Below are 24,833 nucleotides of genomic sequence, written 5' to 3' on the forward strand. Positions count from 1 at the left end.
TTGTTCCCAAAACACAGGGGGTAAAATCTGTGTCCTGATGGAAGCAGACTCATAAAGAGTTCTGAGTCCACTGAGATGACCTGAGCTTTCTAGGAGGCTCTGACTTAATAAAAGTGTGAGACCATTTAAATGTACGCCAATGACTTCACTGCATGTAGAGTAGTTTGTTAAAAAATCACTTAAAAAACCAACAAAAACTCTAAGTAAAGTACTTAGTACATGGTGTGTGTGTGGGGGTCAACATGGGGACCCCTGACTGTGTCCAGACTGAGTATCCCTGGAATGCTTTCTGCATGTGTCAAAGTTATTCTTACCTCCCACTACTTCATCAAGGCCGGTGCTGGCATCTGGTGTCTCTGCCATGTCACTGACTGCTGAGTCACAACACCATGACAGTCCCCTAAACCTGCAGCAAAAACAGTATTCACTGACACTGACTCATTTTATATTTAGATGATCAATTTTTCTACACTGACACCTCAGTTTCTGCCAAAAAGATTCTTGGGTGGCCTGAAAACAGCATTTTAAATGCATAAACCATGGTATATACATATATATATATATATTTAAGTTTTGTGAGTTGAAAGTTGTGTGAGTTCTTGTTTCTTGTGGATCACATAACTTATCACATTTCTTACAGTATATTTAAATACTGTGCCATTGCTTGAGAGTGCAGAAAAACGATTTAATAATGTATCCAACCTTAAACAAACTGTTTTCCTTCAGCATCTTCCTGTAACTCTCCCTGAGCTTGTGTTGACCTTTGCTGTCTACAGGACACTGCATTTCACTCAGTGGTGGCAGATAGATGTGAAACACACGTAATGCAGTTGCTTCATCTTCACCAGGATGACCTCATCCTTTAACATGTGTCTCTGCAGGGCCCCAGCGCCAGAATTTGATGTGTAAAAAATCCCACTTTTGGACAAGCACCCTCTGTAAAGTGACAGTTTATTGAGACAGAGATACTCACGACTCTTCTCACTTTCTTTTCTTAGCTCAATTGTTCAGCCGCTTGGACCCTGAGCGTGACATACATTCACAACAATCGGTAAGTCCCAGCCCCCCCAGGCTCCCAAATAGGAGCGCCTAAAAATAAGGAGCATGCCACAACTGTTGCGCTGCCCGGGGTCTGACCAATCCCTGCCCCATCCTCCCCGTAAACCGACCCCCGACTCCAGTTATCCCTCTGGATTAACAAATAGACTATGATCACAGAGGCTGAGTGACGTGGCCCGGGGTCCTTTATAAACCCGTGTCTCTCCTCTCTCAACAGTCAAGTTAAACACGCTCAGAGTCAACTACCTTCAGTGCTGATCCAGCTCACCTGCCACCAGACTCCATTTTTCAAAAAGCGGCATTCTTCTCGGGGCCATATTAGAAAGGACCGACTTGTCAAGAGGGTGCCAATTAAAAAAAAAAAAGCGACGACCAGCTGCCTTGCACGTTGTAAATCGGAGCATTTAATCCATCACTGCCCTGACATAAGTGGCTTCTTCGCAAGTACACCCGAAAAATCTCAAGGCTGCTTTTTAAACTCATCGAAGTTTGAACTTTCCTCCGCGAGAGCGTGCTTGTCATCGACCCGCGAAAAGTTTTCTGCGCTGCCGAGCGCACAATTCAACACATAAGTGTCACCGAGGTATAAAAGTGGACACGGAAAAAGCCATCATGATGAGCAATAACTACAGCGACGAGCAGCTGCCTTCACAGTACTACCAGGCCACTGACTTTGGGGAAGAGGAGGACGACGAGATGCCAGCCACGGAGAAGGACCTGGCCGAGGACGCGCCATGGAAGAAGATCCAGCAGAACACCTTCACCAGGTGGTGCAACGAGCACCTCAAGTGCGTCAACAAGACCATCACCGACCTGCAGAAGGATTTTAGTGATGGGCTGAAGCTCATCTCGCTCCTGGAAGTTTTGAGCCAGAAGAAAATGTACAGAAAGCACCACGTGAGACCCAACTTCCGTCAGATGAAACTGGAAAATGTTTCTGTGGCACTAGAGTTCCTGGACAGAGAGCACATCAAGCTGGTCTCAATAGGTGAGTTGTTCTCCAGCTTTAATGGCTTTGCAAATGGAAACAATTCAGCTGTGAAATGCAAACATAAAAAGTTATCCAGCTATTATTAGACAGGAACAAGAGGCATTCATGATCACTGACACTGACTGTGTGTGCCCAGATTTAAAAGTTGAGCCGTGACAACAGCATTTCATATCTTTGGATATTTTTACGACTGCCATATCTTGACAAACACATTCACATTCTGTAGCTGCTGTGTTGGTATGTTATCAGCCCAGGTGTCAGCCAGCAGTGACACATGGCTTTCACAGGCCTCTGGAAAGCTGCATTGAGCTTGAGGGTAGGGGTGGGGAGGTCAGCAGCGTATTGGAAAGTTACTGCAGAGGTGTCACTGAGGTCATTAACTTGTGTCAGGGCCAAAGGCCTAGCTGCTCCATAGTATCGCTTTAGCTAACTCCTGCTGCAGCGATGGCGGTCAACTACTGGCTGGAAATTCACTAGGACCGCGTTAATGAGAATGATACAGTTTATACATGCAGACAGCAGTTACACACATGCTCCCACGGGTCAGAGGTCAGAGCGACTCACTGGGGGCTCTGCGTTGACAGCCGATTCCTGTCCAGAGCCATCAGCAGCTCCTGTGAGGTGAGGATTATCTGGGATTTGGGGATCAGACTGAAGTTACAGATTGCTGAAGTTACATTAAATTGTAGTGGATTTGCGGAATTTGTGTCACATCCACAGAGTCACAACAGGAGGACTTCACTCCGTCAGAGTGAACAGGATACCACCTCTTCAAACTATTTAACAACCGAGGAGAAACTAGTAGCACAGTATGAAGAGTTATGGCTTAATTACACACCTGTAGACAACCACACAATTCATGCAGGAGAGTAGTTATTAAATTTTTGACAGAGTATTTTTCTGTTTTGGTGACTAATGATCCTGCCACACACTTGAGTGAAATTCCCGGCGTGGCTGAGGCTTTGGCCGGCGGACTGTGAAGGCCACAGTCCGGACATACGCTGAGTGTGTTTGTCTCAAAGTGTGTGTGTGTGTAGGATGATGTCACAGAGCGAAACTCTGGATGGCAGTCTCAATCCTCGGGGGTCTTCCCGATCGCAGGCGGGCAAAGGTCACAATCACAGATATTACCTCAAAGTCTGCAGACCTGTACTTGTGTCCAGGATGGTGTGTCTGGGGCTTAATATGTTCGTGAGTGCCTGGCACAGTTGCCGCAGCTGTACAGACACACTCTGGGTCAGACTGTTTTGACAGAAATGGGGCATGATAATAGAAGCCCTGGCATTTTACTTCCGAGCACCCTCCTCCCGCACGTAGCTCTAGTGGGTCAATGCAGCCCTCTTAAGATGATGTCTCAGTCTTATTACGGTGACCCAGCGACACTAAAAAAATCACCACAGGCTTAGTAGCGCATGTGTCACAGTGTGTAACCAGATACCATTTGATGGATGTCTCTTTGACCACACAGTTGCCCTTAAAGCCGGACATGGCGGGATCAAAACCACACTGTGCCACATCGTGCCACCTGCCTGTGCCAGTCAAACGATGACACATCAAACATCACCCTCTCTGAAAGAGGCTGCCGATCTATGAAAAGATAAATAGTCTCAATAAAACAGTCTTGTGATAAACAACTGGCATCAAAGTCCTTCCGTTATTAAAGTCTTACAGAATTAACTGGAGTGTATCAAACAAGATTAGTCGATGTAACATTAAAGTCTACCGCTCCTCAGAGGTTATTCAGCTTAAATGGCTGAATTTCTAAATTAGAGTGGATTTAAAACGGCTTATTTGACAAACTTTTCCTCTGAGAACTTCAGGGGGAAAAGGAGCTGCGTGCTTGCTGTCAATAAATCTAATCTCCGTCTATTTGATTTATCACACGCCAGCGCTATAAGTTTTGGAGGTAATTGAAATCCAAGTGGTATTTATGCAGAGAGGGATCCACTTCCACATATCCCCAGCTGTCACTGTCTTCAGAGTACCATTGTGACTGGATGACAGATTGTCAGGGGTCCTCAGCCAGACAGCTGTCTAAGAGAAAGGGGCTCCAGGGAAGCAGTGAGGAGCATTAGATTCTTGTCTCCTCAGCAGTCAATCATCATTGTTTATATTTCTTCTCAGAATAGCCTGGTCAACTCTGCAAACAGCAAAGAAGGACTGTTTTGATGTAGTAAACTTATGTATATATCACAGGTCTTAATCTCTTATGGTTTAGCATTAAGGTGCCTTGCTCAGTGACACAGCATGCAGGATTTAAACCAGTAGGAACGGCCCATAAACAATTAAGAATACAGCTGAAAGATGCAGTTAACTAGTAGATGACCCAATATCATTAGGCATGGTGCATTATGGGAACTTTTTGGAAGTTCTAAGTCCTCATGAACACTGTTGTCTCTTCTGTCCAACTACAGATAGCAAAGCCATTGTGGATGGGAATCTAAAGCTGATCCTGGGTCTTATCTGGACTCTCATCCTTCACTACTCTATCTCCATGCCCATGTGGGATGACGAGGATGACGAGGAAACTAAGAAGCTGACCCCAAAACAGCGCTTGCTGGGCTGGATACAGAACAAAGTGCCCCAGCTTCCCATCAACAACTTCAACCGTGACTGGCGGGACGGCAAAGCCCTGGGAGCTCTGGTCGACAACTGTGCCCCAGGTAAGAAGAAGCTTGTAAGGGCCTCAGCTGAGTCTACAGGCCTTGGGGCGGAGTAAAGTGCTGAGTCAGAATATGTGCAGTGCCTGTTGACAGGCTTGTTGTATATGGCGGTTTTGCTTGGTTGCTATGGACGTTGGGGTCAAGCATGTGTCAGTCAATATATTTGAAACAGTGAAACAGTATCACCTCCTCTGGAGAATTTGTCTCCTTTGCTCCTCATCTAGAAATGAGGGCTGTATATCTCTCAAACTTTCTGGAGCACATACTCACACACTCACACACTGGCACACACACATATCCAGATTCAGATTCTTATGTCAGTGAGTGTAATCTGTCTCTGGAGAGCAGGCAGTGTCAGTGGGTTGTAGAGGGGTTGCTGATGGCCGGAGGACGTCCCTGCCAGCTGTCCCACAGTGACTGAAGCTTTCACTCTTACGGTTTCGGACCCTGAGGCCCGAGCCTGGCTTTAGTGTTTATAGCCTTGCTGCTGCACAACACCCCCAAATTTGGGCACCATTCCTCCTCCTCTGTCAAGGGGGATGCTTGGCTCTGCATCAAAATGCAGAGTGATCTGTCACAGGGAGGTGCCTAAGCCACACATCCAAGGTCCGCAACACCACAGTTTGAGTCACTGCCAATTTAGGCTTCAGCCTCCAACACTGAACAGTAGAGAGTCTCTCTCCTAACTGTGCTCCACACAATGAAAAGGTGGAGGAGTAGCAGGAGAAGAGTAGAACACCATGTTTAACTGTGTTTACATGAGCCATTGATCTGAGGAGACACATCTTTCAAACACTGTGCTGCAACAGTGACCATACAAGGTTCTGTTGTTTCATCAGCTAATACCAAACAGCAGGGTAACTGACGAAACTAAGTCTAACCTAAAACACAGAAACACAGAGACTCTGCTTTTAAATCACATACAAATGTGCAAAACAAGTTAATTGGCCAGAACAGGAAGAAAGAAATAATTTAAACAACAGGCAGATATCCACAATTGCATCTTAATATATCTACCATATTCTTAGAGAGCACGCATACACCTTTTTCCATTGGTACCACAGTGATGTTGCATTAACTAGTTTTACTCCAGAGCTGAGGTCACTTCTGAACACTGATTCATGTAAGTAATATGGAGGAAGGCCCACCCTGAGCCTCCCAGCTGACAGCTTCATTTTTTTTTCCCTCTATTGTCACTGCACGCTCCCTGCTTGCAGATGCATATAGACTCAGCCCTGTTAATACTGTGGTTTCATGTCTATATTAATTGGATAATAATATTCTATGGTGTGCCTGCACAGACCTGTTGAGTGAGCGGCCACTCTATTGCCGACACTAATCCAATTTAGGCATTAGCAGCACAGAGGAAGCTAGCTTTAGCCGCAGTGAAAGTTCCAGAGCGTCTGTTGGGGTTATTTCCTTTTAAACAGTCAAGAGACACCTTCATTGTCACACGTTTTGAATTCACAGGGCCGCGGCAGCGTGGGTAAGGTCATGCAATGTTGTAGTCGGAGGTGTTGGAGAGATAGTAGCGACAACCCAAGTGGCCTTATTATAGCAACCACAGTGCAAATGCTGCCTGCATTCGTCTGTGCAGAATTGTCTAATCTGCCCCGTTTGCATCCCACCAGGTTTGTGTCCTGATTGGGCGGAGTGGGACCCAAACCAGCCTGTGCAGAATGCCAGGGAAGCCATGCAGCAAGCTGACGACTGGCTGGGTGTGCCTCAGGTAAGATGCAAGAGAGATGTCAGTCACAAACTGCTTTTTAGCTTGCTGAGCTGAGTCAGATAAATGGATTGAACATAATTTACAGTCAGTGGATACACATGCAGTAAACACCAATCATCTCCAAGCAGTTTAAAGCAAGCACCAAGACACATTTACAAATGCAAACATGCCTGACTACATGTACATACACCTATGAGGCTGCAATGAACTGAAAAAAAGGCAGTACTGTGTATGATATAGAGGCCAGTGTTTTTCCAGGGAGATCATGCTGCAGGGTATCATGAAATATTTATTACCCAGCTCTAATATTTCCATTTACTTTATTGTAGCTCTCAGTCGAGTGAGTGTGTAGGAGTTTTATTTGGTGGATTCGTGAATTTGTGGAGGTGTGAGATTTCTTAACACCTTCCGAGCCGGCCACCAGTACACAGGTGTAAATATGCCTGTGCTCATCAGAATAACAATGTGAACAGAGCAAGAGCACGGTATTTCCAGCCCCGCTTGTAAGACTCTGAGTCTCCATATTGTCATGTGCACTATGCAGGTTGTTTACTTGTTTGTCTAAGACACAGGGTTAGCTATTCTCCATGAGGCTTAGCATTGGTGAGATAGCTGGGGGGTGTATGTCATGGATCTGCAGGCTTGGGGGCTGGATTCCAGTGTGGTGGTGTTAAGGAGATGTGGGAGAGGTCTGGCTCAGGATAAATCCCTCCTGGCTGGCTTATTGAAGGCAACAATCCTTAACCCTGCTGTCCTGGGGTTAAATATAACCGGCATAGAGCATGGCTTTGTGCCACTGTGTGATAGACAGGCAAACAAGTTCTGCAAGGGAGAGAGAAGTCAGAGGTGGAGAGAATGAATAAGTTTAATCCTTGTTAAATCCAATTGCACTATGCTTAATAAAGGAAAGCTGTATAAAGAAGCAACCATTCCCTTCTCACAAATGACAATACAATCAAATGGAACATGAATTAGGCTATGGCATTTTTTGTTTCATGGTCACAGCTGTTGCAGGAAGTTATCTATATTTCTCAATTACAACCCAGAGAGATATTCACACAGCCATGTTTTGTGATTAACACCAGTTGTCTCTCTGTGCTGTAGGTGATTGCACCTGAGGAGATTGTGGACCCAGATGTGGACGAGCACTCAGTGATGACCTACCTGTCTCAGTTCCCCAAGGCAAAACTGAAGCCTGGCGCTCCTCTCAGGCCCAAACAGCTTTTCCCAAACAAGGTTAAAGCTTATGGACCAGGTGGGTAGCCCACACCTGCACAGTTCACAACAATTTGTTTGAGCAGCATGAAAGTTTAATGAATATTGCTCCCTTTCTTAGTCCTGAATATCAAAGCAGCAATGTTAGACAGCAGTACCACATAGAGATCTTAGCAAAAGTACAAGCACCTTACTTTCATAAAACGTTTTAGTACTTTTTTGTGTCTAATTTGTTGCCTGGTGCTAAGGATGTTAAACCCCACACTCTTTACATTTACGTTACAGGTATTGAACCTCATGGCAACAAGGTGCTGCAACCGGCTGTGTTCACTGTGGAAACTCTTGAAGCTGGAAGTGGTGAGGTTCTGGTCTATGTGGAGGATCCTGAGGGACACAAAGAGGAGGCAAGTTATACTGTATTTACAAGGAATATTAATATCATACAGCCTGTTTGTCTTCTCAGATAATCCTGGTGCTAGGTTTAAAAGTTTCAAACTTACCTTTATCTAACCCTCTCTTACATTATCTCCAGGCTAAGGTCAAACCCAACAATGACAAAAACAGAACCTACACTGTCACATATGTTCCTAAAGTTGAGGGTGTCCACAAGGTAAGACCTAGCCACTATTATCTCTATTTATTATGCACATTAAGGACAAACCATTGTATCTGAAGGTGTGTTTTGCTTTTTTATTCATAGGTCAAAGTGCTGTTTGCTGGTCAGGACATTGACAAGAGCCCCTACACAGTGAACGTGGCAAAGGCTATGGGTGACCCCAGCAAAGTCCATGCAAGAGGACCAGGTCTGGAGACTACAGGCAATGTGGCCAACAAACCCACCTACTTTGACATCTACACAGCCGGTAAGTATGGAAAATTCAACCACTTTGCATACTGACATGTATTGTGCATCAATTTCGTCATTTGACAGCTGATTATTTTTCTGTCACTCTCAGGTGCCGGTCATGGCGACGTCAGCGTGGTCATCGTCGATCCTCAGGGGAAGAAGGACACAGTCGAGCTTGTCCTGGAGAATAAGGGTGACAGTGTTTTCCGTTGCACCTATCGTCCCATGTTGGAGGGCCCTCACACTATCCACGTGCTCGTTTGCAGGCCAGGAGATCCCCAAGAGCCCATTCACTGTCAACATCACAGAGGGTGAGCCATCTGTCTGCGTTGTAAATTACTGTCAGACAAATCAGATTTCTTAGCATGCTGTTAGTGTCAGGGTGTTCTATCCATCACAATCTACACTCATCTTTATTCTCCCTGGGAAAAGCCACCCAATAGATACGATAACCCCTTCCTATCTGTCATTTCTAGCTCTGCCCGTTGCTCCTCCCAAGGGAGTGCCACAGCAGATAATCCCTCAGTCAGTGCGCACCCCTCCTGGAGTGAAGGGTGGGAAGGGGGTCCCTCCCCCTCCCCCAAAACCCGGCCGCCCAAGTTAGTATGGTCTGCTGGGAAGGAGCCTGCACCCATTGCTCAGCCAGATACAAACCCCCCCAGCCCTTTCCCTATGCCGCTCCTTGTCGATGCCCCTCTGTGCTTTCTCTTAGACTCTGGTGCTGCAGCTCAATCCGGTGCTTTTTCTTGCGCCCTGCAGCTTGATGGTTGAAACTCAGAGAGATGAGATGCAATGTTGTACAGATAGTTTACAGATTGTCCCTGTTTGCATTTCTGTCTACTTTGTTCTTTTCTGTTAAATATCTTCGCTTGTGCTGTTGACATGTTTGTTTACATCGCATCTAAATTTGCATCAGCCAGCATTCAGTTAAAGCCTGCAGTCAACATTTCTGAGTGACTGACTGAAATGTTGTCAGAAGCTCCCTTGATGCACTTGAATGTGTCAGTATCCCATTCAACACTGTACTTTGTGTTATCTGTGCTGCAAAAAGCATCATTCTCATTTTCAGGTTCTGTCAGTCAACCTTTAAGGAATCCCATTTGAATTGTATGTTTTAATGTCTTTGCTACTAACATCGCTGTGAACCGCTGGCTACTCTCAGTTGCCTTTTGCTTTGCTAAATATTTCTCTCTTACACCCTTGTTGTTATTCCTTTCAGCCACGAACCCGAACGCCTGCAGAGCTACAGGCAGAGGCCTTCAGCCTAAAGGCGTGAGAGTAAAGGAGGTTGCAGACTTCAAAGTTTTCACCAAGGGAGCTGGCAGCGGAGCACTGAACGTCTCAGTCAAAGGACCAAGTGAGTCAGACAGCTCTCTCTTCTCTGCATCAGTCCTCACTCCTCCTCGTACATTTTTGGAATTACTTCCTATGTTTGGGTTTTATGTCTGCAGGGTTGTGTTCACTTAGGTGTAGGTTACATATTACAAAATGTATAAAATGCCTCTTTGGCTTGATAAGAATCCATACTGAATCTGTTATTAATCCTCAGCTGGAGCAGAGGAGCAAGTGAAGGTGCGAGACGCAGGAAACGGTGTGTATGAATGTGAATACCTCCCCCTTAAGCCTGGTAAATACACAGTCAACATCACCTGGGGAGGCCAGCCCATTCCCCGCAGGTAGGGTCCTGTTGATGCCTTTAGCTATTCATTAATGGTGCACATTCACATTCACGATAGGTAATATTGTGTGCTCTTGTGTGCTGCAGTCCCTTCGAAGTGGAGGTGGGTGCGGAGGCAGGTTTTCAGAAGGTGAGGGCCTGGGGTCCTGGTCTGAAGACCGGCATGGTGGGAAAATCTGCTGACTTTGTAGTAGAGGCTATCGGGACTGAAGTTGGAACTCTGGGTGAGATGTGTGCAAGTGATACGAGCTGTTACAAAACAAAAGTGGATTTTTTTTTTTACATTTTCAAACCTGAGCTCTAAATGTGGGAATACTTTCTTTCGCTCAGGCTTCTCCATCGAGGGCCCATCACAGGCTAAAATCGAGTGTGATGATAAGGGCGATGGCTCCTGCGACGTACGCTACTGGCCCACTGAGCCCGGTGACTACGCCGTCCATGTCATTTGTGATGATCAGGACATCAAGGACAGTCCCTTCATGGCCCACATCCTCCCTGCAGCCAATGACGTCTTCCCTGAGAAGGTAATTCCCACTCTCTGAGTTATAAGCCTTACATATGAGGATAAACCCGGTTACCATGGTGATCTTTTCTAACTATATCTTCAATAAAAGGTGAAAGCCTATGGACCAGGTCTGCAGCCCACTGGTGTCATCGTGAACAAACCAACTGAATTCACCATCGATGCCCGCATGGCTGGAAAGGGTCACCTCAAGATCTACGCTCAGGTATGGAGAGCACCAGTCTGTGAAACCTTCATTGGTTATTTATAGGAACACATCATTTATACTGCATGTGGCTGTACAGACTGGGAACTGACATGCTTTTGTGTCCACTAAGGATGCTGAAGGCTGCACCATCAACATCAAGATCACTGACAAGGGAGATGGCACATATCTGTGTGTGTACACTCCTGTCAAGCCCATTAAACACACCATCATCATCACCTGGGGGGAGGTCAACGTGCCCAACAGCCCCTTCAGGGTAAGAAACTTGACGATGCACACACACACACACACATACTCACACACAGCTGTACTGCATTTAAATTCAGTCAATTTGATATAATGATACTCCAGCAAATAAAGACAAAGTAAGAGGATTGCAGCAGTTCTACTTCAACCAATTGCTTCTGCCTCAAGTACACTGTGAATTCATTAGGTGCTGGTTGGAGAGGGCTCTCATCCAGACAGAGTCAAGGTCTATGGGCCTGGAGTGGAGAAGACGGGGCTCAAGGCTAACGAGCCAACATACTTCACTGTGGACTGCAGTGAGGCTGGTCAAGGTGAGTACGTACCGGGAGATTATGTGGGTGGTTACAAAAACACTTGTGAGATTAGCTTACTCTTAATATGAATGTTGCAAAATATAAAGCACAGAATGAACAGAATGAGTGAGTTTTTGTGGTTGAGCTGACAAGGTGAGGTTGAGTTGTTTGAAATGTATAAAATGTATTTAAAGAAAGCTCCAGGCAGTGGATGGACTGCCTCTATTTATTCAGATCGTCTACTTTTGAATGACCTTCATGACCTGTGCTCATCGCTATGCACCATTAGGGGACATCAGCATTGGAATCAAGTGTGCCCCTGGGGTGGTCGGTCCTGCCGAGGCAGACATCGACTTTGACATCATCAAGAATGACAATGACACCTTCACTGTCAAGTACACTCCCCCCGGTCCAGGCCGATATACCATCATGGTGCTGTTTGCTGACCAGGTAGGAATGCAGTTTTAAGTGGAAGAGAGGCTGATGTATTTATATTTATCAGTTTTTTTCTTATGAATTTTCTCACACTTGATTTTTATCAGGAAATTCCCATCAGTCCTTTCAAAGTCAAAGTGGATCCTTCCCATGATGCTGGCAAAGTGAGAGCAGAGGGTCCTGGACTCAACAAGACAGGTGAGATACAAGTGACCAAACACACTAAATGTAAGCTTCATTTGCAACAAACACCCACAATGGTACTTCAGTGTCACAGAGATCACCTGATTTGACTAAGATTGATAGCGCTGACAAAACATGTGTGTTTCAGGAGTGGAGGTGGGCACTCCAACCCACTTCACCATCTACACAAAGGGAGCTGGCAAGGCCAAGCCTGAGGTGCATTTTGCAGCATCAGGCCCAGGAGAGGCGGTTCGTGACTTTGAGATCATCGATAACCACGATTACTCCTACACCGTCAAGTACACAGCTCTTCAACAGGTACCGTGGGCTTCTGTTTGAAGCCCAATACCATTAGAACATGATTATTCACAATAATAGCCCAAATCAATAAATATTCATTCTTTTTCTGCTGTTTTTTTTTCAGGGTAACATGGCAATTTCAGTGACTCATGGAGGAGATCCCATTCCCAAGAGCCCCTTCCACATCACAGTAGCACCACCTCTGGATATTGGAAAGGTGAAAGTGGAGGGATTAGACACCAGTAAGTTACAAACACTTCATTCTACGCTCTTACATGTACAATGTAAAAATAGTAGTTAGTAGTATAGTTAATAGCAAAGGTTAAGTGTTTCATGTTTATCTTTCTTGCAGAAGTGGAGGTTGGGAAGGATCAGGAGTTCTCAGTTAACACAAAGGGTGCTGGCGGGCAGGGCAATGTAGGTGTGAAGATGACCTCACCCTCTGGCCGTCCAATCCCATGCAAGCTGGAATCCGACAAAGCCAAAGGCATTCACAGTGTCAAGTATATTCCCCCAGAGGAGGGGCAGTACAAGGTTGATGTCAGCTATGATGGAAACCCGGTGATGGGAAGCCCCTTTGGGGTTGAGGCACTGATGCCCGCTGATCCTTCGAAGGTAAAAAAAAAAAAAAACAGCTGCATGTAGTAGTAGTTTTTCACACTGTCTATTTCTAAAACAACATCTCAAAAATTAACCTAACTGTTGCATCACAGGTGCGAGCCTATGGCCCAGGCCTGAAGGGAGGCATTGTGGGTAAACCTGCTCCATTCACCATTGACACAAAGGGAGCTGGTGCAGGCGGACTGGGCCTGACTGTGGAGGGTCCCTGTGAAGCTAAAATTGAATGTCAGGACAACGGTGATGGAACATGCTCAGTGTCCTACCTTCCCACCGAGGCTGGGGAGTATGCCATCAACATCCTGTTCGCAGAGAAGCACATCCCTGGCTCTCCCTTCAAAGCTGCGGTGCGCCCAGCCTTTGACCCCAGCAAGGCGACGGCTAGTGGTCCTGGCCTGGAGAGGGCCAAGGCAGGCGAACCAGCGACCTTCACCGTGGACTGCACCCGAGCTGGCGACGCTGAGCTCACCATCGAGATCGTGTCGGAGACTGGGGCTAAAGCCGAAGTGCACATCCAGAAAACTGCGGAGGGGATGTTCTCCGTGACGTACATCCCACCCTTCCATGGCACACACACCATCACCATCAAGTATGGCGGCCACATGATTCCTCAGTTTCCCAAGGTCCTGCAGGTTGAGCCCTCTGTGGACACAAGCGGGGTGCATGTCTACGGGCCAGGAGTGGAACCCAGAGGTAATCAAGAACCCTAAGCCTAAAACAATGCACACATGAATCAGTATAGTTATCATGTGTAGTGTTGGGACTGTGTTCAATGTTAGACTCTTTCAACAAATCACCTGAAGGGCTTTTCTGTTTCCAGGGGTCCTCAGAGAAGTCACAACCCACTTCATCGTTGACGCCCGCGCCCTCAATAAGGTTGGAGGAAGTCATGTGAAGGTTCACATTATCAGCCCCTCCGGCACCAACACAGAAAACTACATCACTGACAAGGGAGACGGCACCTACAGAGTGGAGTACACAGCATTCGAGGATGGTAGGGGCATAGAGAAAAATATCCAATTATGCCAATTAACTATGTTAATTGATGCAGTTAAAGGATCATAAGGTGGAGAGACACTGAAGTTAAAAAGTTTAAAAAAATGAAACAAACCTACAAACCTCTATTTCTACAGATAAACAAGGGTTTTACATAGACAGCCTGTCTGAAAGAGTGCATACATACAGACAGAGAAATCACTAACAGGTGCTCGTGGGGCGCCATTTGGGAATAAAGCAGGAGAGTGGGAAAGGAAAGAGCAAGAGAGAAAGGGGTATAAATACAGAATGATGCAGTGAAGCAATGGTTTGAGGGGCACAGAGCAGGGAGGCAGAGAGGCAGGCAGACAGGCTCTGTTTTATAAATAGTGTGCTCTGGAACAGAAGCTCTTAACCAGGCAGGTATGTGTGCTGAAGGCTGCCTGCACACAGCAATACAGCAGGGGAATGACAGGGGATATTAATAGAGACCTATAACACAAAGCAAAGAGATCACAGAGCACTTCTCCACCACCAGACATGCTCTAATATCATAGCAGCGTGGCTGGGAATCTGGCATATAGGCCTACTGAGAGGGCTCTGTCAGAAAAATGTTGTAACAGAATAATGAATAGGGAACAGATGTAATTCCTTGTACGTTCACCAGAGCGTCTGCACTCTAGATGGGGTCTTTTATAAATAAACAGATGTTTATCTCCCTAAAAGGGAATTTGTCTGCCCCATAATTAAAAGCAAGTGGCAGTAACAGAAAATATTTGCTTGCTTTGACAACACTCAGGCAGGGTGGTGTGATATCACATTTTGAACTCGTGTGTCTGTTTGTGTGCAGGAATGCATCTGATTGAGGTGCTGTACGATGACGCGCCTGTACCCAAGAGTCCCTTCAGAGTCTCTGTGGTGGAGGGATGTGATCCGACCCGGGTCCGTGCCTATGGACCAGGTCTGGAGGGAGGAATAACCAACAAGCCCAACTGCTTCACTGTGGAGACCAGGTACTGTTGCATCACATTTAAAGGAGAAATCAGTGGAGATTTAACTCAAATATGTGCAGCCAAATAAATGTGTTGCCTTATCTCTCAGGGGTGCTGGTACAGGCGGCCTGGGCCTGACCATCGAGGGAGCCTCAGAGGCAAAAATATCCTGCAAAGACAACAAAGATGGCAGCTGCAGTGTGGAGTATGTCCCCTTCACTCCTGGAGATTATGATGTCAACATTAACTACGGAGGCCACCCGATCCCTGGCAGTCCTTTCCGTGTGCCAGTGAGGGACCCTGTGGACCCCAGCAAAGTGAAATGCACAGGTCCAGGTCTGGGCGCTGGAGTGAGAGCCCATGTCCCTCAGACATTCACAGTAGACTGTACCCAGGCTGGACAGGCCCCACTGGATGTTAAACTCTACGGCCCAACAGGTGAGGACAAACTGGAAAGACAGAAAAACCCATAAACATTGTACTCTCTGCCTGATAGGTATCAGTGAGTTGTGGTATGTGATTATTTCCATAATGTCTTATTTCCAGGGACTGTGGAGCCTGTCGGTGTGAAAAATAACGGTGATGGCACCCACACAGTTCACTACACCCCAGCTCAGGATGGCCCTTACACTGTAGCTGTCAAATATGCAGATCAGGAAGTCCCACACAGGTACAGTATGAGTTTAAAGAAACCACTAAGCCAGGCAGAATGTGCAGATATGTCTTAATTAAAGCCCTCCTCTGTCTGGCTGGATTTTAGGAGAGAAAAGAGTCGCTCAGCAAATTTTCTGTTCCCATTTCTGTCTTTTGTAGAGCTGGGTTTAGTAATTACACTTGATACTTTGTCCCTCTTCCACAGCCCATTCAAGGTAATGTCACAGCCTGGGCATGACGCCAGCAAGGTACGCGCCAGTGGCCCTGGTCTAGACACCAAAGGTGTGTCTGCAAGCCTGCCTGTTGAGTTTACCATTGATGCCCGTGATGCTGGAGAGGGACTGCTCACTGTGCAGATTCTGGTGGGTTCAGCCACATTCATTCAAAGATTTCTAGCTTTTGAACCATAAGTTGCCAATCTAAAACAATTCAATATCCTCTCATGACAGGACCCCGAGGGCAAACCAAAGAATGCAACCATCCAGGACAACAGGGACGGCACCTACACTGTGTCATACGTACCTGACTCTACAGGCCCCTACACTATCACCATTAAATATGGAGGAGATGAGATTCCTTACTCCCCTTACCGCATCCAGTCCCTGCCCACAGGAGATGCCAGCAAATGTCGTCTCACTGGTAAAAAGAGTGCCAAAATAGTACTGATAAATAAAGATTTTAGTTGTTTTGTTTTTATATGTATACTCACGGCTGTGCTATTTTTCTTTCCAGTGTCGATTGGAGGACATGGCGTGTGTGAGTAACCAAGGCTTTGTTTTTATTTATGTACTACATTGGTAGAAAATCTTCCAGGAATCCATGCATTTATTCAGCACTCTTTACATGTTTTCCCTCTTCCTTCTCTCTCCCTTAACAGCAAGTCTTCAGAAACTGCAGACATCTGAGGATACAGTTATCACCGTGGATGCTAAGGCTGCTGGGAAAGGCAAGGTGACCTGCAAGGTGCTGACGCCACAGGGGATGGAGCTGGACATGGACGTGGTGGAGAATCACTGACGGGACCTTTGACATTTACTACACAGCCCCCGAACCTGGGAAGTATGTTATTACCATCCGCTTTGGGGGACAGAACATCCCTAAGAGCCCCTTCCATGTTGTGGTGAGTAAAGGAGTGTTAAAAGGCTGCCACAGATCTGCGCCCTGCATCCTCTTGTTCTGACATTTAGTCGTATGAAACCGACAATTTCTCTTCTCTCTGTATTGACAGGCCACAAATGAGCCAGTCGTCCCCCGCGATACCGTGGATCCTCTCTTCCGTCCTGTTAACTTCCTCGTCCCCTTCACGCCACAGCAAGGAGAAATCACAGGTGTGACAAACACCACTCAAACAAACAATACACACACACATGCCCACAAAACATCTCTTTTAGGTCACTGACATTTAACCATGCTGCTGTCATTTCTAGGTGAGGTGCGGATGCCTTCAGGCAAAACTTCCCGCCCGCATATCACTGACAATAAGGACGGTACCATCACAATCAAGTACCAGCCCACAGAGAGAGGCCTGCATGAGATGGACATTAAATATGATGGCAACCACATTCCAGGTCAGTGACACACCACATCACAAAGTCATGATTTATTTAAGGTTGTTTTGCTGTCTTATTCTGTAATAGATATCTCATACTGAGACAACTCTACACACAGCTAGAGTCTAATTGCTGTTTGCCAATGATTATATTCCCTGCAGGAAGCCCTCTGCAGTTCTATGTGGATGCTGTGAACAGTGGAGTGGTGACAGCTTATGGTCCAGGTCTGAGTTATGGGATGGTCAACAAGGCTGCCACTTTCACTGTGGTCACCAAGAACGCAGGGGAGGGTAATATATGTTTCATTTCCAGTGATATTTACTACAGCACAGTGCATCTGTGGTGATACAGTGGCAACATCGCAATGTAGAAAACTAAGGACCTGGGCGTATTTTCTCCCTCTCAGGTGGACTGTCACTGGCGGTGGAGGGTCCCTCTAAGGCCGAGATCACCTGTAAGGACAACAAAGACGGCACCTGCACCGTGTCCTACCTGCCCACAGCTCCTGGAGACTACAACATCATTGTTAAGTTTGACAACAAGCACATTCCTGGCAGTCCCTTTACTGCCAAGATCACCGGTGAGGAAATAAATTATTTCTCCCATTGACTTTTTTCATGCTGCTGACATGTATTTATAGTGGCTGCATACGCCATAAATTAGGTTTTAAGGGCCGACAAACATCTAAACCACCTTTTTTATGTCAAGGGGATGACTCCATAACCAGAACATCCCAGCTGAATGTCGGCACGGCGGCTGACGTGTCCCTGAAGATCGCAGAGACTGATCTGAGCTCTCTGACTGCCAGTATCAGAGCTCCATCTGGCAATGAGGAGCCCTGCCTGCTCAAGAGACTGCCCAACAGACACCTCGGTGAGATATTCACCTGCCAGAGACACAAAATATAAAGGGAGAGCAGAACATAGATAAGAACATAGACAGTGTTGGATTCATCTGATGCATTCAGATTTCATTTTCCTGCTCTCTGTCTTGATTTTTTTTTCCTCTATACGTTTTTACGTCCACAGGTATCTCCTTCACCCCTAAGGAGGTGGGTGAACATGAAGTGAGCGTGAGGAAGAACGGTGTGCACGTAGCCAACAGCCCTTTCAAGATCATGGTTGGCCAGTCAGAGATCGGCGAGGCCAGCAGAGTCAAGGCTTTTGGTAAAGGCCTGGTGGAGGCACACACTTTCGAAATGGCTGAATTCTTTGTGGATATAAGAAATGCAGGTAAGCCTTAGAGATGGCATGTTTCACCTTCGTGGCAGATGCAGCTACAAGAAATACGGATGCAGCAAATACTTTTCCAACTTTCTCTGTTTCCCTTTAGGTTATGGAGGTCTAGCGTTATCAATTGAGGGTCCGAGCAAAGTGGATATCAACTGTGAAGATGTAGAAGATGGGACGTGCAGAGTGACCTACTGTCCAACAGAACCTGGAAATTACACTGTTAATATCAAGTTTGCTGAGAAGCACATCCCAGGTTAGAATCTTTTACCTGGAAAATGCAATATAAAATATTTTACTCCTTATAAAAGAACTGTTAATATATATTGTTTGATTTCTTCCCATGCAGGAAGTCCTTTCACAGTGAAGGTGACCGGAGAAGGAAGGATCAGAGAGAGTATTACTAGGAAGAGGCAGGCGTCTTCTATTGCCTCAGTGGGCAGCACATGTGGTCTTAACCTCAAGATCCCAGGTGAGTAGAGGAGCCGGTCAGAAGTGGTTAGAGGGCTGCGGTCAACCATCTTGAAATAAATGAACCTGCTCTACACTCACATTTGTATTCTCACCGCTTCCTCCTGGCTGCAGGAAACTGGTTCCAGATGGTTTCAGCTCAGGAGAGGCTGACCAGGACATTCACCCGCAGCAGCCACACCTACACCCGCACTGAGCGCACAGAGATCAGCAAAACCCGCGGTGGAGAGACCAAGAGGGAGGTACGAGTGGAGGAGAGCACCCAGGTGGGCGGAGGAGGAAGCCCGTTTAGAGATGTTTTCGGAGACTTTCTGGGCAGAGAGAGCCTCAGCAGCTTTGCTGGCATCACTGCCAGACCTGAGGGTGAGAGTCCAAATTTAAACCCCCATTTTGAATTGTAATAATTTTGTAACATTTAATTTTTTTATCTGCCTATCTTGTCTTGTATGTATCTAACCTCCTGTGCTGCTCTGCCTCACCAGTTGAGAGTGGTTCCCAGTCCATGACAGCTCAGGTGACCAGCCCCAGCGGGAAGACGGTGGATGCTGACATCATGGATGGAGGGAGCAGCACCTACAGCGTCCGCTTCATCCCACAGGAGATTGGACCCCACACGGTCAATGTCAAATACAGAGGCCAGCACGTCCCCGGAAGCCCCTTCCAGTTTACTGTGGGACCCATGGGCGAGGGAGGAGCGCACAAGGTCCGTGCAGGAGGACCTGGTCTGGAGAGGGGCGTGGCTGGAGCACCCTGTAAGCAATCTCTTTTTTCGTTTTCTACAAGTACTATTCAAGAAATAGTTAATCAGATCTAACCTGGTTTTACCTCTGTTAGCTGAGTTCAGTATCTGGACCAGAGAGGCAGGTGCTGGTGGTCTGTCTATTGCTGTAGAGGGTCCCAGCAAGGCTGAAATCTCCTTCGAGGACAGGAAGGATGGTTCTTGTGGAGTCTCCTACATAGTGAAAGAACCAGGTACAACTTCTGTCACAGTCAAGCTTAGAATTTGTCCTCATTTGCATGTTTTTATCTGAGCGTTGTTTGTCTCTGAACTGCTGAAGTTTTCAGTAATCCTTCCATACTTCCTCCAGTTCATTTAGTGGTGCAAGTAAACAACCTGTCTCCTTCCCCAGGTGACTACGAGGTGTCAATCAAGTTCAACAACGAGCACATCCCTGACAGCCCATTCATCGTGCCGATTGCTACTCTGTCAGATGAGGCCCGCAGGCTCACTGTCACAAGCCTTCAGGTAAGATCACCCGCACACACACAGATGCACGCACGCACATATGTATGCCATATTATTTTGTTGCAAAAAATAATATCACAACTTGTACACAGCCACAGATTGTAACAGATTGCATTTAACATAATGTTCGAGTGGTTGGTAGATATTCCTGTCTAATAGCACTTTGCCCTTGAGGTGTACTTGAATGCCAGTGCTGGAGCAGTATCCGCTGCTATAATACTGTGATGCTGGCCAGTGATGAAGGGCTGGATTAACTGTCCCTTGCTAATGTGGGGCAACACAAGCTGTGCTATGTGTGGGCAGTCGGCTAGCCTGTGTGATTGTGTTTCTGTCTGAGAGGAAGGAGGAAAGAAAAGAGAGAGCGAAGAGATAAAGATACCTGCGACACCTCACGCCGTCGGTCTCCTCACTTCACAGATGCTTGTTTTATTTGCGTTCACAGTTTCCACTGCGACTGCCAACAATGCTAAAAACATATATTTTTAGTTAACTAAATTGCCACTTCAGAGTGCTTTTCCTACCACTAGAAGCCAGGTAAAGTGCAATATCAGACCAACATTTAAAATGTCACACTACCTCTCATATCTGCTAGGACCCGCTCGTCCGCCTGTAGGGCAAAAACACTAAACGCCTCGCTGTAAACTCTGACCTTTTCTGCCTCTCACACCCAACCGCTCGATCTATTCTCGTTCAGGCATGATGAGTCACACGCTTTGTGTCCCTCGAGGTATCACACACACACACACACACACACACACACACACACACACACACACACACACACACACACACACACACACACACACACATGCACGTAGACAGATATTCTGATGATACTCTTCCCTGTCTCTTATAGGAGAAGGACCTGAAGGTAAACCAAGAAGCATCCTTCATGGTGCAGCGTAACGGGGCTCGAGGTGTGGTAGACGCCAAAGTCCACACCCCGTCCGGCTCTTCTGAGGAGTGCTATGTCACTGAGCTTGACAGCGGTATGCAATTCAAGAGTACAGAGAATTCAGCTTTTTTTTTAAACCTCTAAGTATCATGTTTTAGTATACAGGATTGTAACATCTCCACCTCTCTTTTTGCGCCTTCAGACAAGAGTGCAATCCGCTTTATTCCACGGGAGAATGGAGTTCACTCCATAGATGTCAAGTTCAATGGATGCCACATTCCTGGAAGCCCCTTTAAAGTGCGAGTGGGAGACCCAGGGCTGATTGGAGACCCAGGCATGGTGACTGCACATGGCGCTGGACTCCAGGGAGGAACCACAGGTAGATATTATAACCACCTCAAAAAAAAAGCATTGTATTTGCTGATACTGTATAATTGTATATCATATATAGTATTATATAGTATATTGCCTTCTCTCCTCCAGGCGTACCCTCAGAGTTTGTGGTCAAGACCTGTAACGCAGGCTCAGGCACTCTATCTGTCAACATCGATGGGCCGTCCAAGGTTAAGATGGACTGTCGGGAGTGTCCTGAAGGCTACAAGATCACCTACACTCCCATGGCACCTGGCAACTATCTCATCACCATCAAATACGGCGGGCCACAGCACATAGTGGGCAGTCCTTTCAAAGCTAAAATCACAGGTCCGCTCGACAGTCATTCTCCCATCTGATCTGTGGATGACAAGTGTCTCGCTTATGAAACAAATGTTCCTCTGAAAAAAGTGTGGAAGTCAGGAAAATGTTATGTCATCTGCGTTGATACTGCTCAGTGTACAACTTACATAAAAGTTGTCTTTTCCTGGCACTACAGCAATATATTCCTGTCACTACTTGGTGCATAGATTTTTTTTTTTACTGATGCAACATAAAAACACTTTCAAGATTGAAAAGAATTCCCATGAGTCCTTGAAGTTCACTTTATTTGAAAGTGGTATGAAATATTTTCCTATTTGAGCTCAGGCATTTGTCCACTCCCTTGCACTTTTCTGTGGAGGGAAACTCTCCCCATGAGAAGCAGCATCTTTGCATCCCTCATGTCCTTGCCAGTGCTGAGTGTGTTATGTAATGTCTGGACTAAACCTTGATGACATTAGGTAACCTTTCTCTTTCTCTGTCTCTTCCTCACCTCCAGGTGCCCGGCTGTCTGGAGGACACAGCCTCCATGAGACCTCCTCCGTCTTGGTCGAAACAGTTACCAAGACATCCAAAGTGGGCGGCGGTTATAGCGCCTCCTCATCCACCACCTCAACCAAACTGACATCCGACGCCAGCAAGGTGGTCTGTCGTGGAACGGGGCTGTCCAAGGCTCTGGTGGGACAGAAAAACAACTTCACAGTTGACTGTAGCAAAGCAGGTGAGATGATCAGCAACTTTTTTACTAAAAACATCTGTCTGCTAATGCTGGAAGCCAGTTTCATGAGTGAGAGTAAACCAAAACAAAGAGCTGAAAGACACACAAATGCACACACCTGTGCAACTTTTATACACCACGATTACTGAATCCCCCTCTTAATGCTCTGTCCAGGTACCAACATGCTGATGGTGGGCGTGCATGGACCTCATACTCCCTGCGAGGAGGTGTATGTCAAGCACATGGGCAACAAGCTTTATAACGTCACCTACACCGTCAAGGACAAGGGCAGCTACACCGTCATCGTCAAATGGGGCGACGACAACGTCCCCGGGAGCCCTTACAAAGTGGTTGTGCCCTAAAATAAACTGCACCAATGTCCCATCCCTCCTCCTCCTCCTCTTCCTCCTCCACTGACCCACTAGCTTCTTCTCATCCTGCGAACACATCGGTCAGACTCCCCAGTACTTCGCTCTTCAATGGATTACAATATGCTCAACATGCACTAAAACCTGCAAGAACGTCTGCTTACAGTTTTCTTGATGATAGAATATCTATTGTGCCAAAGTTTTGTATTAACTCCATTTACAAGTAAGCATCGACATTCAGAGTGATGTAAGGGCAACAGTGTGGTTTATGAGTCTTTTAGTGATGATGGTTAAATGTTTTGCTTGGTCCATAAAATTTCTCCTCTCCTTTTTGTTGTGTTGTAAACGAATGGCATAATATATGACTGTTAAGAAATGTTGGAATAATCAGCAGTGTTATTAGTAAGTGTGATACAATATGGTTTTGTATGGTCTGAGAAGAATGAGAAATGACTTTTTTTTGTTATATTAACCTATTTTTGGTAAGTCTTTGCAGACCTAATAAAGATTTAAATGCTTACTTTCCAGACAAAAGCGATTGACTTTGATTCCTCACAGTGCTGGCAGACCCTTTCCTAGTTCAGCAGGAGGTATCTCTTACTTTTTAGATTTTCATAGTTTCAATCACGCAGCTATTTTCTGACTGCTGTTGGCTCGTTCCTCTGAGCAGATGTCGGGATATTTTCTCTTGATCACAGAGGCTCTCAGCTGAGCGTCTGACCTGCATCTTGTCTCTACCCAATCTCCATTAGCCCTTCATTTACCTTTAACACAACGCCATTTAGTGTTGCATTAATAAAACAGCCCAGGATAATCTTCCACTCCACTCATTTACATCCTGTACTTGTCTAGATGCAATCACAAGATGGCAGCATAGTCAAGCTCTCTGTATCTATGTCTCAACCAAATACACCAGAACAAAATATCCATTGTTCCCAGTGAAGATTAACTACACCATCCTCAACACAAGGGAGCCTGCGGAGCGTAGAAACCAAAGGCATCAGCTTCCATTGTGTGTGTAATTAATCCTGTCGGATCAGAGATGGAACACAAGTGGTTTCTGTTGTGGCATCCTCTTGGGGGGGGGGAGGCAGACCCTGCTGAGGCACAAATCAACCAGAAAGAAGGGAGGTTCAGCCTTTTGCTTGGGCTCCCATGCATATGTGTGTGTGTGTAATCACTTGTGTCTCTTCCATGGTGTGTGTGTGTTCTGTATGTCCTCTTCGTGGTCTGTAGGCCTCAGTGCCCCAGTGAGTCAACCACCCAGCCTCCACACGCTGACACACACTACTAGCACCAGTACCATTCTTCACAGAGAGGAGCCTATAATTAGGTGCTAATTTTCTCTGGTTCCACTGTGACATGACGCTGGGGGCCATGGCGAGGCAAGACAGAGCGAGCGGGTGCATCTGAGTGGCAAGAGCTCAACTCCTGACCATCTGGCCAAGTGACTGGCGCTGCCTGCTGCTGCCCGCTGCTGACGTTGGGACCAGCGCAAGGGGCCACCCACGTCAGTCTGTCCTCCACGTCCTGCTCCTCCGGACCGGGACCCAGGCGCCTGTCCACCACAACATGTTTATCTCGAGTGGCTGCCAAGTGAATCACAACCGCGTGGAAGATGCAGCTCTTCGCTCTGCAGACAGCAGCGATCAAGCAAACGGGGGGAGAGGGGAAGAGAGTGTGGGAGGAAGAGAGAAAGATGGATTAGAGGAAGAGAATGGGATTAAAAGAATCCAGATGGAAGAAAGGGAGACAGACAGGCACACAGACGCACACATACACAAAAACACAGAGGCAGACGCAAAAAGTATTTGAGACAACCTAAAAACACACACACACACACACACACACACACACACTGCATTTGAATCAATCACTGCTCCAGATTCATTTAAAACATTTTTAATTCATTGAGAACATGCTAATGCAGTGTATAGCTTAACCTTCAAAGCAATCATAAACGTTGGACTTAGTGAAATGGGTGATGAGTTATTAATTCTGTTCTAAAGGGGGATCAATGAGGGGGTGTGGTTGCCACGGAGATGCTTCTCTCTTAC

The 24,833-nt window shown here is 46.4% G+C and overlaps 1 protein-coding gene across 1 annotated transcript; it reads left to right on the forward strand.

Moving 5' to 3' along the window:
- The first annotated feature begins 1,256 nt into the window (after positions 1 to 1,256).
- On the forward strand, positions 1,257 to 23,296 carry LOC108888498 (filamin-C-like). The gene is given in 48 exon segments (XM_018684493.2): positions 1,257 to 2,047; positions 4,465 to 4,713; positions 6,345 to 6,442; positions 7,547 to 7,697; positions 7,943 to 8,061; positions 8,190 to 8,267; positions 8,358 to 8,520; positions 8,614 to 8,762; positions 8,764 to 8,815; positions 9,724 to 9,861; positions 10,054 to 10,180; positions 10,270 to 10,406; positions 10,513 to 10,706; positions 10,797 to 10,910; positions 11,023 to 11,166; positions 11,344 to 11,467; positions 11,739 to 11,899; positions 11,992 to 12,082; positions 12,216 to 12,385; positions 12,492 to 12,609; positions 12,720 to 12,982; positions 13,081 to 13,678; positions 13,806 to 13,979; positions 14,811 to 14,973; positions 15,062 to 15,390; positions 15,499 to 15,622; positions 15,812 to 15,968; positions 16,056 to 16,245; positions 16,339 to 16,362; positions 16,484 to 16,620; positions 16,622 to 16,726; positions 16,835 to 16,934; positions 17,034 to 17,174; positions 17,318 to 17,446; positions 17,563 to 17,736; positions 17,865 to 18,029; positions 18,185 to 18,388; positions 18,489 to 18,641; positions 18,735 to 18,857; positions 18,971 to 19,219; positions 19,339 to 19,608; positions 19,691 to 19,828; positions 19,987 to 20,102; positions 20,959 to 21,091; positions 21,200 to 21,376; positions 21,481 to 21,699; positions 22,190 to 22,411; positions 22,583 to 23,296. Coding segments are annotated over 48 exon segments (8,118 nt in total). The 5' UTR covers positions 1,257 to 1,671; the 3' UTR covers positions 22,771 to 23,296.
- The last annotated feature ends 1,537 nt before the right edge of the window (positions 23,297 to 24,833 follow it).

The sequence above is a fragment of the Lates calcarifer genome, linkage group LG10, assembly GCF_001640805.2.
Source record: "Lates calcarifer isolate ASB-BC8 linkage group LG10, TLL_Latcal_v3, whole genome shotgun sequence".
Classification (NCBI taxonomy): domain Eukaryota; kingdom Metazoa; phylum Chordata; class Actinopteri; family Centropomidae; genus Lates; species Lates calcarifer.